Source organism: Amblyomma mixtum, chromosome 1 (genome assembly GCF_055824585.1).
Source record: "Amblyomma mixtum isolate Tamu chromosome 1, ASM5582458v1, whole genome shotgun sequence".
In the NCBI taxonomy this organism is placed as follows: domain Eukaryota; kingdom Metazoa; phylum Arthropoda; class Arachnida; order Ixodida; family Ixodidae; genus Amblyomma; species Amblyomma mixtum.
Genome location: NC_143012.1, coordinates 178,020,568 through 178,039,433, shown reverse-complemented (window position 1 = coordinate 178,039,433; position 18,866 = coordinate 178,020,568). Strand labels below are relative to the sequence as shown.

Sequence of the window (18,866 nt, the reverse complement as noted above, 5' to 3'; positions counted from 1 at the left end):
ATTACCGTAGATGATCTTGACTTGTTATCTTAAAGTTTCCTTGCCGGCTTTAAATTGAGCGATGCCGCGAGCGGCGGGCTTTCGTAGTTCGACGACCGACGAGCACGCTTGTTGCTTACGCCGCCGCCGAGTGAGTCAGTTCTTTTGCGGGCGCAAGTCAGCCCAAATAAAGAGCTTCGTTTCCAAGACTGGTTGGTGTCTTCCTGACCGCTGGACTGCCGTCACTACAACGTGACATCTGGTGGAGGTTCGGGGTAGCCTTCCATGTACGGGACACCCCCAGCAAGTTGCGACACCAGCCCTTCGAGTCATTCACCGGAGGACTTGACTCCAGTCTACCACGCAGCCTCTTGGAGCCTCCAGCCATGACTTACGCCGCAGCAGTGCGCCGTCCTGCACCTCGACGACGGCACCTAAGCCCCTATCGCCATTAGCCAGCTGCGCTGGAGCGCCGCCCTCTCGCCCCAACTCGCCCGTCCTACGAGCGTCGTACACAGCCTAGGAAATGCGACGAGTGGAGAACACCCGACCAGAGCCGCCAACTATGCTTCCACTGCGGAGAAGCCGGTGACATTCTCCGGCACTGCCCATACAGAAGACTGGGCATCCGAGGGTTCTCTTACGACGCTCCACGACCCCGACCCGGCCAGCGACCAGCCGAAATCGAGGAGTTATTGCGTCGGGAAGAATACTCATCGCCGAGCCGCCTATCACGTTCCCCGTCGCCATCGTCCCCGCGCTTTGTATCTCCTAGCCGAGGTTGCGCCGTGCGTGGACGCTCCCCCAGCCCCCGAAGGTTAAACTAAATAAAGCAGCCTCTGGAGGTGAGGTTGCTTCTAAGCGCAATGATAAAGATCCTCCATCGACGAGTACTCAAGACCATGCCTCAACTACGACGACGACATCGACGACGACAACACCGACGACGACAACACCGACGACGATGACACCGACGACGACGAAGACGACGCGGCCAGACCTGAAGCTTTTACCGCTGCCCAGTGAAGTAACGTCGGAGTACGCCGACCGCAGCCTCACTACTCAACGAAGCCGAGATCGTACACCGAAGACAACGTGCAATGCGAAAACGCGAACAAGTGACCTTGAAGTTATGATCGACGATCACGCGGTTACTGCCTTGGTGGACACCGGAGCTGACTACTCCGTCATGAGTGGGCCACTCGCTGTCCGACTCAGGAAGGTAACAACAACTTGGGATGGCCCGCTGATCCGCACCGCAGGTGGCAACCTGGTTACGCCGTCAGGACGCTGCACCGCGAGAGTTACTGTAAACGGGAGAACCTATGCGACAACCTTTCTGATCCTACAGCAGTGCTCTGATCCTACAGCAGTGCAGTGCTCTGATCCTACAGCAGTGCAGAAGACGTGATTTTGGGAATGGACTTCCTGAATGAACATCGAGCGATCATCGACCTTCGATCTAAGTCGATCAAACTTTCCACGGACAAAGCCATACCTGTTGCGACGAGCGCGACTCATCACGTTGCCTTAAACGTCCTCGACGAAGCACTGAGCGTGCCGCCCCGATCAAGTGTCCTGGCCTGCATAGGTACTGGAGACATCGAAAATGCCGAAGGCGTCATCGAGGGGAATACCCAGTTACTCCTGGATCAAGGATTGGGCGTCGCAAGGGGAGTCGCCGAAATCCGACACGGCCAAGCCCAGGTGTTGGTAACCAACTTCACCGAAGAATACCGGCATCTAAACAAAGGTACGACGATCGCTTTCCTCGACGAGCTGGCAGACATCAGAGACATATTTGCCCTACCCGACCAACCCGTAGAACCATCTGACCAAGGCCATCAACCAACGTTTGATATCAACCCAGCATTAACCTGGAGCAGACAAGACCAAATACGCAGCCTTCTTCAAAAGTACAGCGACTGCTTCTCATCAGCATCGAATGTGCGACGAACCAGCCTTGCCAAGCACCGCATTGTCACAGACGACCACGCCCGGCCACTGCGGCAGAGCCCCTACCACGTATCGCCGCTAGAACGCCAAGCTATCCGCAAGCAAGTTGAGGAAATGCTTCGTGACGACGTCATCCAACCATCGAGGAGCCCCTGGGCAGCACCAGTCGTCCTAGTGAAAAAGAAAGACGGCACCCTTCGCTTTTGCGTCGATTACCGCCGCCTGAACAGCATTACGAAGAAGGATGTCTACCCGCTCCCCCGCATCGACGATACATTGGACCGGCTGTGCAACGCTAAGTACTTCTCATCGATGGACCTGAAGAGCGGCTACTGGCAAATTGAAGTCGACGAAAGAGATCGCGAGAAGACTGCGTTCATCACGCCAGACGGACTCTTCGAGTTCAAGGTGATGCCATTCGGCCTCTGCTCTGCACCAGCGACGTTCCAGCGAGTAATGGATACGGTGCTCGCAGGCTTGAAGTGGCAGATTTGCCTCGTCTACTTAGATGACGTTGTTGTCTTCTCCTCAAACTTTGAAGACCACCTCAGAAGGCTTCGGATAGTGCTGGAAACGATCAAGTCTTCAGGCCTGACACTGAAACCAGAGAAGTGCCACTTCGCCTACGAGGAGCTGCTGTTCCTTGGTCACGTCGTAAGCAAGGATGGAGTTCGCCCAGACCCCCAGAAGACGGCTGCGATCGCAGAGTTTCCACAGCCTAATGACAAGAAAGCTATACGCAGATTCCTTGAATTGTGCCCTTATTACCGGCGATTCGTTAAGAACTTTTCGCGCATCGCTGAACCTTTGACCCAACTTACCAAGGCTGACGTGACTTTTAAATGGGAAAGGCCGCAAGAGGAAGCTTTCAACGAGCTGAAGCGCCGCTTACAGTCCCCTCCTGTGCTCGGACACTTTGATGAAAACGCCGAAACCGAAGTTCATACCGATGCAAGCAGTGTGGGCTTAGGAGCGGTCCTCGTTCAGAAAAATGGCAGACAGGAGAAAGTTATCGCGTACGCTAGCCGTTCACTGTCGAGAGCCGAAGCCAACTATTCGACGACAGAGAAAGAATGTCTCGCCATTATTTGGGCCACGTCGAAATTTCGCCCCTACCTGTACGGACGACCATTCAAGGTTGTGAGCGATCACCATGCTCTCTGCTGGCTGGCCAATTTGAAAGATCCCTCCGGCCGCCTTGCTCGTTGGAGCCTGCGTCTTCAAGAATTCGACATAACTGTAGTCTACAAATCTGGCCGCAAACATTCCGATGCAGACTGCCCATCGCGAGCCCCCGTAGACGCAGCACCGGAAGAGGAAGAAGACGATGCTTTCCTAGGACCGGTAAGCGATAGCAGTTTCGCGCAGCAGCAGCGCTCGGATCCTGAGTTGCAAAGCCTAGTTGATTATTTGAAAGGCAAGACCGCATCGCCTCCCCGGGGGTTCAAGCGCCAACTGTCGTCCTTCGTCCTTCACAATAATGTCCTCCTGAAGAAGAACTTCGCGCCCAACAGGACAGTACATCTTCTTGTCGTGCCCAAGAATCTTAGGCAAGAAATTATGCAGGCATGTCATGATGAGCCGACTGCAGGGCATCTCGGGATTGCTCGCACGTTGCACCGCATCCAGAAGTACTATTGGCCGCGGCTAGCTACCGACGTTTCCCATTACGTGAAAACGTGCCGTGAGTGTCAGCGACGCAAAACGCCTCCGACTAGACCAGCCGGACTCCTGAACCCCATACCACCTGCAACTAAGCCCTTTCAGCAAATAGGAATGGACCTCCTCGGCCCCTTTCCGACTTCATCATCAGGTAACAATTGGATCATCGCGGCCACCGACTACATGACCCGATACGCCGAAGCAAAAGCGTTGCCTAATGGTACCGCAACAGAAGTCGCAAAATTTTTTGTCGAGCAAATTCTCCTGCGACACGGCGCCCCCGAAGTGCTCATCACAGACAGAGGGACGGCATTTACAGCGGAGCTGACGCAAGCCATTTTAAACTACAGCCAGACAAGCCATCGGAGGACAACTGCCTATCATCCACAAACCAACGGACTCACAGAGCGTCTGAACAAGACCATCGCAGACATGCTCTCCATGTACATCGACGCCGAACACAAGACGTGGGACTCCATTCTGCCCTACGTGATCTTCGCGTATAATACTGCCGTCCAGGAGACAACCAGGTTTACCCCATTCCAGCTGGTATACGGCAGGAAGCCCACGACAACACTCGACGCAATGCTCCCGCACGTTTCTGACGAAGACAACCTCGACGTCGCCGCCTACCTTCATCGCGCCGAGGAAGCCCGAAGACTTGCGCGGCTTCGCATTCAAGACCAGCAGCACACCGACGCCCGGCGCTACAATCTGCGCCGACGAGACACGCATTACAAGCCAGGTGATCGTGTTTGGATATGGACGCCAGTTCGCCGCCGTGGATTGAGTGAAAAGTTGCTGCGACGCTACTTTGGCCCGTACAAGGTTCTTCGTCGCATCGGTGACCTCGACTATGAAGTCATCCCCGACGGCACGACAGCATCTCAGCGACGCCGCACACGCCCGGAAGTCGTACATGTCGTACGCCTGAAGCCATATTATGAACGCTAAAGGACTCGAAGTTTTCATTGTCCGTGTTTATTTTCATTTAAAAGCATCGAGACGATGCTTCTTTGGAAGGGGGGTAATGCCACGTATGATTGCAGTGTTTGTTCGTTCACGCTCAAGGCAGCAGGAAAGGGTCGTTATCACTTTTGTTCGTGACGCGAGAAGCGACCAGACTAATCTCGATTGTTCGCAGCCATGAAAGGCTGCATCTAGGTTTTTCCAGCTTACTGTAGATGATCTTGTCCTGTTATCTGGAAGTTTCCTTGCCGGCTTTAAATTGAGCGATGCCGCGAGCGGCGGACATTCGTAGTTCGACGACCGACGAGCACGTTTGTTGCTTACGCCGCCGCCGAGTGATTCAGTTATTTTGCGGGCGCAAGTCAGCCCAAATAAAGAGCTTCGTTTCCAAGACTGGTTAGTGTCTTCCTGACCGCTGGACTGCCGTCACTACAACGTGACAATATTTATTTGTTGTTTGCACAGTTCCCACTGCTGCCATACTTTCAGTTCCCCGCTTAGCTTTAATTTGCTGATTTCTTCGTTTACTTTCCTGCTAAAGATGTCTGTAATGAGCTTATTATTTAATTTCCACATCTCCCAAGAAAACTGATTTCCTCGTTTCTTTGTCCCTATCCCACACAACACTAAACAATGATCAGAAAATGATACCGGTACTACACTGTAGCTACTGCATTTCGTAATAACGTCCGGCGACACATAAATGCGGTCTAGGCGCGCATGGCTTGACCGCTGAAAATGTGTAAACCTCAGACAACGCGTGCCTTCTAAACATTCGGCCACATCATCGAAGTTGCACGTGTCTATAATTTCTGAGAGTACCTCAGTGCTTCTGTCCCTAAACGCCCGTGCATTGGTTTTGTCACAGCCTCCGAGGACGCTATTGAAGTCGCCTATGACAATCGGCGATTTCTCACAACTGAAGTACTTTTTTACGTTTTGAAAAAAGGCTGTCCTCGCATCCACCGCATTTGCGGCGTACACACAAATGATGCGCCAATATGTTTTGTTGTACAGGAAGTCAACCAAAACAAATCGACCCGATGGACACGCCGTATATGCCTGAACCTCAAGTCCCGATACATTCTTTACAAAAATGAGACAACTCGCAGACGTGCCTACAGCGTGGGCCGCACTGCAAAAAACCTAGACGTGAAACGTCGCACCATGCTCCCGGTCTCTTCTTCCCCCTCAATTTTCGTTTCCTGCACTGCCAGGACGTCAATGTCATGGTCAGTTAAAAGGCGGTACACCTGGCTCTGCTTCTTCTTGCTTGCCAGTCCCCTGACAGTAAGTGTACCGACTTTCATGGGGAACGCATGAGCCATTTTCATGCAGAAGAAAGAGGCCGGGAACATGGTGCTTAACCTTCGCGTCTAGCGCTTGGCTAGACGACGTCATTGACACCGGAGCCATCCGGTGCTGGTGCCAGGCCTGGCTGCGGGGGCGGTTTGTCGAGGGCTCTCCTCTCCGTCGACACATTAGGTCGTGGCCGGATGGAGGACCGCCGTCCTTGGGTCGTTTTTGCCGGTGGCTCCTCGACGCTTGGGGCTTCCGCCTTGTCTCCTTCGGTTCCGGTCTGGGCGTGTGGCCGCTTCGATGGGGCAGGGACGCTGGTCGTGCGGACGCCGCTCTGGTCAAGGTTCTCCTCGGTCAGAGTCGCTGGCTCGGTTTCCTGGAGCGCCGTCACGCTTACTCCATCACTTGACGCCTACACCTCTTTTCTAGAAGGTTCTGCTCCTTCAGGTTTCCGTCCGGCATCGCTGCTGGAGGGTCCCGAGGAGTCCGTCGAGCCTGCTTGCTTTTCGGGTTCTTCGATGCCTTTTGCTGATTCTTCGGCCTCGACTACATCCATGAGCAGTTCCGCAGAGTCGTCTTTCGACGCACCGCCCGTAGCCACCGCGTAAGAGCGGACACACTCGTTATCCGCGTGGCCGTACCGCCGACATTTCGTACAGCGGGGAACCTTGCATTCACGCCGCACGTGGCCCGTACCACGGCAGCGCAAGCACTGCATTGGACGCCCAGGCGCCACGACAAGAGCCAACTCTCCGGCGACACGTACCTGGTGTGGCAGGTCTTCCACTTTCAAGCCGGGCTTCAACTTTAGTAGGACAGTTCTTGTCGTTGAGCTCTTGTCATTGACGCCTTGTATCCGCCACCGCTCGCGCGTAACGGCGGTCACTTTGCCAAACGCCGCGAATGCCGTCCGGATGTCGTCGTCGGCCACACCGTGAAGCATCCAGTGTAGCCGCAGCTTTACCTGCTGGTCTTCGGGGTCGATGATGAGGCAGCGGCGTTTCTTGACTTGAAGTTCACTGAAGGCGAGCAACTTCTTAGCTGCCTCCGTGCACCGCAGGGTAACCGCCCACACATGGTTGATTTGGTACGCCCCCAACGCGACCACGTCGGGGAGCGTACCGGTCTCGGCCAGGGCGTCACGGAAGTCCTCGACTCGGAACGGCCTCGCTCGCACATCGCCGTGAAGAAAAACGGTGTTGAAAACAACACGTCCTGTTGGCAGTGTCGGCAAAATAATCTGGTAATCCTTATCATCGCAGTCATCGATCCTGTTTCTGCGGCCGTCAAAGGCCGCTATCGCCGCTCCGCTGGAGCCCATGACCCTGCGATCCGTTCAGCTCGGCTGCCGGAAGCAGAATGATGAACCACCGACCATAGAGAAAGATATTGGTAAAGAGCGGACACTCCCATAGGGCCCAGCGGCCCATTTGACTGCAGCGCACCAAGCGGGCGGAGTCTCATAACATCCGGTTTCGGTTTCAACGCGCGCAGTTTGAATGGCTGCATGCGCTGCGCCTCGCTGCCTGGGACGACTTCCGGTTCCGGTTTCAGGGCGCGCGGTTTGAATGTTAGCATACGCCGCGCCCCGCTGCGCCGTTGGCAGCGTATAATTAAATAGATTTCGAGTGCTTTTGACCAGCCATGAACGCAGCTGCATCACAGCCTTTGCCAAATATTAGCACTCCACAAAAGACACCAGGTTTTGAGTGAAATGAGAACATTTATTTTGTGCAACATAAACAAAGCCGTGGGATGCGGAAGATGGTTCCTGGCCTCCTGCTCAAGGTGATCCTGTTGCGGCACCACGGCATACAGCAGGTGTTGCCGACGGGTGGCATCACCTGAAAAATTCGCAAGTATGGTCATTCTCAGTCACCTTATATTGTAACTCTGTAAACAGTGAAAAGGTGCGAAAGCGGCGAGGGAACGAAATTACGAGCGGAGTAAACATGTTTTTGCGAAACTCGCGTGCTGAACGTCGTTGGGCAAAGTACAATACACATACCGTACTACACGGCAGATACCAATCAGCTTTTTGCAAGCATTTCTACATTCCCCGACGTTATTGTCTACCTTCTAAAACCTAGGTGGACAGCAGAGTACGCGGTTTGTTCGAGAATATTTCGTACAAAGACGGCCACAACACGGACTACGAACCAGAAGTACTCAATGTGTTAGGAGCACTGAGAAATACACGGGTGTAACGTATGTCTTAAGAAGCATAGCAAATTAAACTATCGGCTTAACAGTTCTTGGTTTTCAAGCTCTTTAGAGTTTAGAAAGCCCGACGCGTTGCCTTTTTTTGCCGGTTTTCAAAACCGCATCCCTGTGTTGTCAATGCACGGGCGAAATGTGCGTTTCCACGAGCGCAAATAACGGACTCTTTCACACGTACTACATACATACATACGTACTACAAGAGTAAGGTTTTTGAGCTTTTCGTGCGTCATTTTTTTTCCACCAGTCTTGAAAACTACGGTCCCGTACTTGCTGCGCGGGAACGGTCGTCTTCGCCGTTCGCCCACTTTCAAAAAAGTACATTTTAACCTTACACCGACAAATGTCACCCATAAGAAGTTACATATTGTCGGGGGCCATACAAAAACGTTACGTCCCGAGAAAGCGCGAAACCAAGCAAAACTAACCGCTAGGCACAGCGCGTCGGGCCACAGGCCGTGGGCGGTTTTTTTTTTGTTTCTACGCACCGACCGGCAAGGCTGCATCATGCAGCATCATTCCTCCCGCCGCTCCCGCCACGGCATAGCATGACACAGCGTGCGCGCGCCCTTCACAACTGCGCCGGCGTACTAAGCTAGAGTGCTCGAAATGCAGCGTAATTTTGCATAAAGTGCTTGAAATGTAGCGTACTTTTGGAAAACCAAAACATTCCTTCCTTGACGTTGTCACAAACTGCAAGAATGCCGTGAACAACAGCCGGCTGGCCACAGAGCGAGCGCGCCGCTTCACGAACTGCAGACAGGCAACGGCGGCCGGCGCGGCCGCCTAAATTGCATGCAATACAGCGTACTTCCACAAATAAACATTTCTCACCTTGCCGCCGTCATAAACAGGAGGAGTTCTGCGTCGAAGGGCAAGAGAGACGAAAAAAATTGCGGTCTGCCCGCACGAACAAATACGCCGCACGCTTTCACGCGCACAAAACAGCCCCCACGATGCTCCGTTGTCTGCCACTCGGATGGGTCTGAGCCGCCGCGCCGGCTACCCGCCCGCGCGCGCGCGCGCGTTTAGAGACTGGTGGCGCCATCCTGGAGTTGGAAGATTATCTAGTGGAGGAGGAGGATTGCGCGTCATTTCCTGGGGCCAGATTTCGCCGAGTGTCCGCTCTTTACCAATATCTTTCTCTATGCACCGACGCAGATGTTCCGTAACCGTACTGCCCATCGATCTATAGCGTAGTTCATTGCGGAAGCTGCGAAAGTAAAACATGCGTCGTCCGGGAATCGAACCCGGGCCACCCGCGTGGCAGGCGAGTATTCTACCACTGAACCACCGACGCTTTTTTTTTATTTATTGCCTGTTTTGACAAAGATAACAACCAAACACGCAAACAAACCGCTAAAACACGTGAACCGGCCTACGGTCAACGTGGTTGTTTAAAACTTCTTGAGGGCTGCAAGTTCATCCAGCACGCCAAGCCGTTCGGGTAGCTCCGATTGGGCTCGGTAACATTACCGCACACGCACAACACTTTCAATGAAATTTTCTCTGACAGGTCGAATGTTCACATCGGCATTTCTCACTGACATCCTGGTTTTCCATATGCTGTGGAGGCCCAGTAGCATGATGAGGTCATAAGGAACATCTCGGTCATCTTCTACCGCTAAGAACCGGATTCCATACGGCGTGATTGGCAGGTCTTTCTTTATTGTTCTTTGTAGAATGTCCCAATGGAATACCGGATCCCAACATTCTATAAACACATGCTCGACTGTCTCAGGCTTTTTGCAGAGCATACAGTTAACCGTCCATGGCACAAAAATGCCCTTTTGTTCTAGCCAGGTTTTAACTGGCAGAGTGTTTGTATGTAGTTTGAAGAAAAAACTTTTCACGTTAGGATTTACTGGCATACGTTTCACCCTTTTCAGAACATCTTGCCCTGGGCCTCCGCAACCAAGCTGTCGATACACTGGTGCAGGCAGCATGGCATCCAACAAATCTTTACACAGTTTCTTTCTCGACACAGAACTTAAATAAACTAAAGAAAAGCGCACTTTCAGCATGTTAAAAGCCGTGACAACTTCGCGCCAAAATCCTCTTACGGCTGTCGTTCTTTTATCAGAACAGGACACCAAAAACTCAGGTAAAGCATTGCGCAGGCGCACTTGCACAAAAGTACACAAAAATGGATCATTCTGGTCTCGCAGAAAAATAAAACGCGACACAATCTATCTGATAAACAAATGCACAAGCCACACTCCCCCTTTTCGAACGGAAAGAAACAGATTTGTCCGACTCGTACGTTCCCATGTGCTTCCCCACACGAAAACAGCAAAGATTCGATGTATTTTTTGTATGGTTACGCGCGACATGAACAATACCTGCAAGACATACCACACTTTTGCAACCAAGAAAAGGTTGCAAACAGTTGCTCGTGTGAACATAGATAGGTTCCGGCCGTTCCATGCTTGCGTTTTCCTTCTGAGATTCTCTATTTCCCTATTCCAGTATTCCTCAGTGTCATTGTATTGGTCAAGTGGTACACCCAAGTACTTTGAGGGCAGCGCTGTCTATCGCACATTGGCAAACACTTCAGGCTTTTGATCGCAATCCCCGTGCCAGAATCCATATGATAGAATGTTGGGATCCGGTATTCCATTGGGACATTCTAAAAAGAACAATAAAGAAACACCTGCCAATCACGCCTTATGGAATCCGGTTCTTAGCGGTAGAAGATGACCGAGATGTTCCTTATGACCTCATCATGCTACTGGGCCTCCACAGCATATGTAAAACCAGGATGTCAGTGAGAAATGCCGATGTGAACATTCGACCTGTCAGAGAAAATTTCATTGAAAGTGTTGTGCGTGTGCGGGAATGTTACCGAGCCCAATCGGAGCTACCCGAATGGCTTGGCGTGCTGGATGAACTTGCAGCCCTCAAGAAGTTTTAAACAACCACGTTGACCGTAGGCCGGTTCACGTGTTTTAGCGGTTTGTTTGTGTGTTTGTATGTTATCGTTGTCAAAACAGGCAATAAAGAAAAAAAAAGCGGTGGTGGTTCAGTGGTAGAATACTCGCTTGCCACGCGGGTGGCCCGGGTTCGATTCCCGGCCGACGCATGTTTTGCTTCTGCGGCTTATGCAGCAAGCTACGATATAAATTGATGGGCATTATGCTGACGGAGCATCCGCGTCGGTGGTTCGGATTCTACTTCCGGACGCAGAAGCGAACGGACGTGTCTCGATGGGCTCCGTCGGAGCGGGTTCAGCGGCCTAGTCGGGCCGCGGTAACAGGATTTTGGACACTGCTGACCAGGATTATCAAGTGATATTGCCGCAACTGCCATCAGGTCAGACTGTTTTGAACACAATTTTTTTGCACGGCGATGTGAGAGCGCGGCCTTTCCGCGTCGGAAGATTTCAGAGACGCCCTTGCTAATCTGGGAGCACTCCCAGATGTTATCGCCCTGGGGGCGTACCAAATGAATCATGTATGGGCGGTAACTTTCAAGACAGCGGAAGCGGTGAAGAGCATGCTCGCTAAAGGCGACATGCTGGTGAAGGAGCGGAGGTGTCTGGTTGTAAACCCGAACAACCAAGACGTCAGGCTCAAGCTTTACTGGCTCCTTCATGGAGCCAGCGACGATGATGTGCGGGCTGCGCTGGCAAATTATGGCAAGGTAACTGAAGTGACCAGGGAGAAGTGGCGTATCTACAGCATTACCGACAGGTCGTCGACGACGCGCCTCGTCGCCCTGAAGTTGAAGGCCGGTGTCAGTGTGGAAGACCTGCCCCATCAGGTGCGTGTGGGCGGTGAGCTGGCCTTGGCTGTGGTACCGAACCGGGCACCCTTGTGTTTGCGCTGCAACAGTAAGGGCCATATACGGCGTGATTGCAAAGTCCCGCGCTGTTCCCGATGCCGGCGCTTTGGTCACACGATACGGACTGCGTTAAAACCTACGCAACCATCACCGGTCAGCCGAAAAAGAACGATGTGACCGAGCTCGTTATGGATGACGAAGACGCTGAAGAGGCTTCAAGAGGGGCTGGGAATGTGCCCGTGCAGTCTCCAACGGGCGACAAGGCTGAAGCCACCGAGAACACTCAAGGCGCCGTCAGCAAAGGCGACCAACAAGATCAAGGCAACACCACCCCCTCGGGGGCGGGGACTGCGAAAGAAGACTCCGGCAAGGAGTTGGAAGTAGTGTCGACGGGGGGCTGGTGGCGTACCACCATCCCCCATCTCACCATGTGGTGTCCATGGTGAGCAAACCATGGACACCACAATTGCACTGCCAGGAAAAAGAGTGCACGAGGAAACAGTCGTCGCGGGCGACAGCGCCGACGTGGAACCGCCTCCCAAGACGTCAGCTACACGGCGGCCGAGTTTCAAGCCCAAGCCGAACATTCCGCCCGACCGCAGAGGGGGCGGCACGGAGCCCTCGTAGCAGCGTGGGCCAGTCTTGTTCCTGCCCGCGAAACTGCAGTTAGCGTGCATCATGGAGCTGTATCAAGGGCCAAAACAACGACGAGGACTACTATCGTGCTGCGGGGGCGGAAAAGTCGAGTGCCGCGGTTTTCAACACCAGCGGCGTACCTAAGATTGTCGAGGTAAGCCCCGTGCGGTCCTTGTGTCCTAGTGTAAATATGGCAGCAAACTTTAAAAAATCCCTCCGTGTAGCAACATTGAATGTTCGGGGCTTGGCAAGTAGGCGAAGGCAGTGCCAGGTTAGTAGGCTACTTATCGAAAACGAGTTGAACATCGTTGCTGTCCAAGCAACGAAGGTCAGCAGCGAGGACCAAACGGACCGCATGGTGCAGCCCTTTAGAATTCATTTCAATGTTTGTATAGCTCATGCGGTTGGAACATCGGCGGGATGCGCGCTCTTTGTACGTAACAGTATTGGGATTTTGGAGGAACAAGTCATTGTTTGCGAAAGTGACCGTTTTGTTATCCTGGATTTTTCATTCTGTGATTTATTGTGGCGTGTTGTGTGTCTTTATGCGCCTAACAAAGAAACCGACAGCAGATTTTTTTTTTTTGAGAACCTCGAGCAGTATTTGAAAACAGAGCGACATGTTATATTTATGGGAGACTTCAATTGCGTTTGCAGGCCAGAGGACCGAGCTAAAGTCCGTACTCTAAAGGATCAAAGTGTGCAGGTTCTGGATGAGCTCGTAGAGGAATACGACTTAATTGATATTGGCTGCATGTTATCACCCGGCAGTCAGGCACAGTTTACTCATTTCCAGGGTGAAAGCCATTCCAGGCTCGATCGCATATATATATCGGTGCATCTGGCGCCGCTCTGCGAAAACTACGAAGTCATTCCAGTATCCTTCTCTGACCACTGCATGGTTTTCCTTCACCTCAGGATAAAAATTAAAGGTGAGATTTAATTGGGATTTATGGAAATTTAATGCCAAACTTCTGGACGACAACAGCTTCGTGTGCGAGGTAAATAATTTACTGAAGTCATTGCATGTGTCTGGAGCCGAAAGCTGGTTGGAAAGGTGGGAAGGTTTCAAAAATGACGTAAAAATGAAAGCTATTGAGAGAGCGAGCATACTAAGACGCGAAGAAAAACAAAGAAATGGAATTGCACAGCCAGTTAAAACTATTGCTGAACATAGAATCTGCGCAGCCTGGTTTATGCATGAACCAGATAAAGGAAGTTAAAAAAAAGCTAGAGCAGGCCAATGAAGATAAGTACCGGGGGGCCGTTGTGCGGGCACGCACTGAGCGATTATGGATGGGTGAGGCGCCCACTAAGCGGTCACTGAGCGATGAAAAGAGCTATGCCTCGAAAAAAGAAATACAAAAAATAATGTACAGAAATGAAGAAACCACTCATCCAGAGAAGATAAAACGCGCTTTTTTTGAGCAATATCAAGCTTTGCTAGGACAGGAGCAAGTGAAGAAGGACGGCTTTGAACGTGAATATTTGCGATTAATGCCCAAATTAGATGAGAGTGAGAAGGAAAGACTTGAAGCTCCAATCAGTATAACAGAAATAGAGAAAGCAATTGACCAGTTAAATGCCGGGAAGTCCCCTGGGCCCGACGGCCTGGGAGCAGCTTTCTATAAAGTCTTTAAAGATGAACTAAGTCAGGTCCTGCATAGAGTAATCGAAGAAGCCTATGAAACAAAACAATTGCCGCCATCTTTCAAAGCTTCCCACGTTGTATTGATTCCGAAGTATGAGGACTCAGCAAGACTGCTTTTGGTGGGGTCTTATCGGCCGATAAGCCTCACCAATGTAGATTACAAAATCCTTATGAAAGGTTTAGGGAAAAGGACACAGAGCGTCATTAAAGACCTAGTGGGACCCCGCCAAACTTGTGGAATACAAGGACGAAGTATTACGACCAATATACATGTGGCGAGAAGTGTTTTTGAGTGTTGAGATACTTTTGATGGACGAGTTGCGATGATGCAGCTCGACCTAGCAAAAGCTTTTGATCGAGTGTGCCATGAAGTGCTTTTTAATCTCCTAGAATTTGTGAACATAGGAAGTGTTATTACAGAGGGAGTCAAATTGGCTTACTCTGATTGTGCAGTGCGAATTATTATAAATAAGAATCTCACCGAAAGACTGCCAGTGAAATCGTCTGTGAGGTAGGGCTGTCCATTATCCGCGTTGCTTTTTGCTTTATACCTAGAGCCGTTATGCTTGAGCATGATACAGAACGAAAGGATACGCGGTTTCGCGCTGGAAGCCACGGAGGTAAAAATGCTTGCATACGCAGATGATGTCGCTATTTTTTGTAGAGACAAAGAAAGCGTTCAAGAAACTGTTAGAGTGGCGGCTGATTTCTGCGCTAAAACGGACTGCCGTGTTAACTGGGAGAAATCATCTGGATTCTGGCACGGGGAGTGGGATCAAAAGCCTGAAGTGTTTGCCAATGTGCGATGGACAGCGCTGCCCTCAAAGTACTTGGGTGTACCACTTGACCAATACAATGGCACTGAGGATTACTGGAATAGGGAAATAGAGAATCTCAGAAGGAAAACACAATCATGGAACGGCCGGAACCTATCTATGTTCACACGAGCAACTGTTTGCAGCCTTTTCTTGGTTGCAAAAGTGTGGTATGTCTTGCAGGTATTGTTCATGTCGCGCGTAACCATACAAAAAATACATCGAATCTTTGCTGTTTTCGTGTGGGGAAGCACATGGGAACATACGACTCGGACAAATCTGTTTCTTTCGGTTCGAAAAGGGGGAGTGGGCCTTGTGCATTTGTTTATCAGACAGATTGTGTCGCGTTTTATTTTTCTGCGGGACCAGAATTATCCCTTTTTGTGTACTTTTGTGCAAGTGCGCCTGCGCAATGCTTTGCCTGAGTTTTTGGTGTCCTGTTCTAATAAAAGTACGACAGCCGTAAGAGGATTTTGGCGCGAAGTTGTCACGGCTTTTAACATGCTGAAAGTGCGTTTTTCTTTAGATTATTTAAGTTATGTGTCGAGAAAGAAACTGTATAAAGACTTGTTGGATGTCATGCAGCCTGCACCAGTGTATCGACAGCTTGGTTGCGGAGGCCCAGGGTAAGATGTTCTGAAAAGGGTGAAACGTATGCCAGTAAATCCTAACGTGAAAAGTTTTTTCTTCAAACTCCATGCTAACAATCTGCCAGTTAAAACCTGGCTAGAACAAAAGGGCATTTTTGTGCCATGGACGGTTAACTGTATGCTTTGCAAAAAGCCTGAGACAGTCGAGCATGTGTTCATAGACTGTTGGGATCCGGTATTCCATTGGGACATTCTACAAAGAACAATAAAGCAAGACCTGCCAATCACGCCGTATGGAATCCGGTTCTTAGCGGTAGAAGATGACCGAGATGTTCCTTATGACCTCATCATGCTACTGGGCCTCCACAGCATATGGAAAACCAGGATGTCAGTGAGAAATGCCGATGTGAATATTCGACCTGTCAGAGAAAATTTCATTGAAAGTGTTGTGCGTGTGCGGGAATGTTACCGAGCCCAATCGGAGCTACCCGAATGGCTTGGCGTGCTGGATGAACTTGCAGCCCTCAAGAAGTTTTAAACAACCACGTTGAGCATAGGCCGGTTCACGTGTTTTAGCGGTTTGTTTGTGTGTTTGCATGTTATCGTTGTCAAAACAGGCAATAAAGAAAAAAAAGTCGGTGGGTCAGTGGTAGAACACTCGCATGCCACGCGGGTGGCCCGGGTTCGCTTCCCGGCCGACGCATGTTTTGCTTCTGCGGCTTACGCAGCGAGCTACGATATAAATTGAAGGGCAGTATGCTGACGGAGCATCCGCGTCGGTGGTTCAGTGGTAGAATACTCGCCTGCCACGCGGGTGGCCCGGGTTCGATTCCCGGCCGACGCATGTTTTGCTTCTGCGGCTTACGCATCGAGCACGATATAAATAGATGGGCACTATGCTGACGGAGCATCCGCGTCGGTGGTTCAGTGGTAGAATACTCGCCTGCCACGCGGTTGGCCCGGGTTCGATTCCCGGCCGACGCATGTTTTGCTTCTGCGGCTTACGCATCGAGCACGATATAAATAGATGGGCACTATGCTGACGGAGCATCCGCGTCGGTGGTTCAGTGGTAGAATACTCGCCTGCCACGCGGGTGGCCCGGGTTCGATTCCCGGCCGACGCATGTTTTGCTTCTGCGGCTTACGCATCGAGCACTATATAAATAGATGGGCACTATGCTGACGGAGCATCCGCGTCGGTGGTTCAGTGGTAGAATACTCGCCTGCCACGCGGGTGGCCCGGGTTCGATTCCCGGCCGACGCATGTTTTGCTTCTGCGGCTTACGCATCGAGCACGATATAAATAGATGGGCACTATGCTGACGGAGCATCCGCGTCGGTGGTTCAGGATTCCATTTCCGGACGCCGAGGCGAACGGACGTGTGTGTCATGGGCTCCGTAGGAGCGGCTTCAGCGGCCCAGCAGGGCCGCGGTAACAGGATTTCTGGCTACGATGACCGGGATTATCAAGTGCTTTTGCCTCAGCTACCTACAGGGCGAGTTGTTTTAAACACTCTTTTTTTGCATGCCGATGTGCGTGAAAGGCCATATCGTGTGGAAGACTTCCGTGACACACTGGCTAGCCTAGGCCTGCTGTCTGAAGTTATCGCCCTGGGGGCGTATCAGATGAGTCATGTATGGGCTGTAACCTTCAAAAACGGAGACGGCGTGCAAAAGCTTTTGGCTTTGAAGGAATTGATTGTGAAGGAAAGGCGGTGCGTTGTGATAGACCCTAACAACCAAGCCTTGCGTATCAAGCTTCACTGGATGCTTCACAACGTACTGGACGATGACATACGTGCGGCGCTCTTGCCGTACGGAAGAGTGACGGACGTCTCCCGTGAACGGTGGCGGGCTCAAGGTGTGCAAGACAAAGCGTCCTCGACGCGCTTGGTGGCCTTAAATTTGAAGACGGGCGTGACGGTGGACGACTTGCCACATCAGATCCGTGTTGCAGGTGAACTGGCGCTTGTGGTGGTGCCCGGCAGGGCCCCGCTATGCTTGCGCTGTCGCAATACCGGCCACATTCGACGTGACTGCCGCGTGCCACGCTGCGCACTATGCCACCGATACGGCCACGGAGAAGAGCAGTGCGAGAAGACGTATGCCTCTGTCACGCAGAAAGCTACGAGGGAATTAGACGTCAACGACCTGTTGATGGATGAAGCCGAAGTTGAGGAATCTTTGAAAAGATCAGAGGAGAAGAGTGGCGAGGACGCGAAGTCTCCAGAACAGAAGTCCGGAGATGACCACAAGGCCAAGGCCAGTGATTCTGAGTCTCCCACTACTTCTAAACCGGAGCATGCTACATCGAACGCGTCTGCGGGTGCAAGCTCGCACGGCGGAACAATTCTAACAGACGATGCTGAGGCAATGGACGCGAGCGAGAAAGGCACAAGTGTGGTGGTGAAGAGAACTCATGATGAGCTAGCTACCCAGGATGGACAACCAAACGAGCCGAATAACGATGAACCCCCGCCAAAGACCCCGGGGGTGCGACGGGCGACGCTACGCCCGAAACCGAACATCCCGCCGGATAGAAAGTCGGCGGTGACGCCCACTTAGCGGACAAGCTTGGTGCCGTCGAAGGTGCCGGACTTCTGATTCGAAATGGAAGAGACAACGGAAACTTCGAGCAACACATTCGAGGTACGGTTGAAGATTTCACTGGACTTGGTTATGCTGTGTCATTTTGTAATTTTTCACCTTAGAATTGATAGAACAGTGTCAGTGATGTTTCTAATGACACCATTAGTATCTTTCTGCTTGATTTACTTGATTCAAAATGGCGAATAACTTAAATTCTTCCCTACGCATAGCGACCATTAATGTCAGAGGCTTGGCTGCAAGACGACGCCAATACCAGCTTAGCCGCCTTTGCATGGAAAACGAGCTAGATCTAATCGCGTTACAAGAAACAAAGGTGGAAGAACAAGAGCAGACTGATCGTATGGTGTCACCATTCACAACGTGTTTTAATGTCTGTGTATGCCATGCCGTAGGAAGATCTGCCGGCTGTGCTGTATTGATACGCAAAAGTGTGGGGATTATTGAGGAAATGATTACTGTGTCTGAAAATGGTCGCCTCATCGTCTTGGACTTTTCATTGACGGGGAAAAAGTGGCGTTTGGTTTGTGTCTATGCCCCCAACAATGTCAATGAGAGATGTATTTTCTTTGAACAACTTAATCAGTATCTGCCTTGTGAAAGAAATGTTATTCTGCTGGGAGACTTTAATTGTGTTTGCTTTTCGGAGGATAGATCGAAAGTGGCCTACGTACATGATCGAAGCGCCGACTTACTTAG

At 51.4% G+C, this 18,866-nt stretch overlaps 1 protein-coding gene, 3 non-coding genes and 1 pseudogene across 4 annotated transcripts; all 5 read left to right on the top strand.

Moving 5' to 3' along the window:
- Positions 1-11,291: 11,291 nt before the first annotated feature.
- LOC149370041 (uncharacterized) lies at positions 11,292-14,906 on the top strand (annotated as a pseudogene).
- Positions 14,907-16,333: 1,427 nt separating this feature from the next.
- TRNAG-GCC (transfer RNA glycine (anticodon GCC)) lies at positions 16,334-16,404 on the top strand. Its single transcript has one exon. It is a non-coding gene; the product is annotated as a tRNA-Gly (tRNA).
- A 209-nt stretch (positions 16,405-16,613) lies between these two features.
- TRNAG-GCC (transfer RNA glycine (anticodon GCC)) lies at positions 16,614-16,684 on the top strand. The gene has a single exon. It is a non-coding gene; the product is annotated as a tRNA-Gly (tRNA).
- A 69-nt stretch (positions 16,685-16,753) lies between these two features.
- TRNAG-GCC (transfer RNA glycine (anticodon GCC)) lies at positions 16,754-16,824 on the top strand. The gene has a single exon. It is a non-coding gene; the product is annotated as a tRNA-Gly (tRNA).
- On the top strand, positions 16,792-18,150 carry LOC149370037 (uncharacterized). Its single transcript, XM_089581783.1, has one exon. It carries the CDS (start codon positions 16,950-16,952, stop codon positions 18,123-18,125), a length of 1,176 nt encoding a protein of 391 aa, XP_089437909.1. The 5' UTR covers positions 16,792-16,949; the 3' UTR covers positions 18,126-18,150.
- The last annotated feature ends 716 nt before the right edge of the window (positions 18,151-18,866 follow it).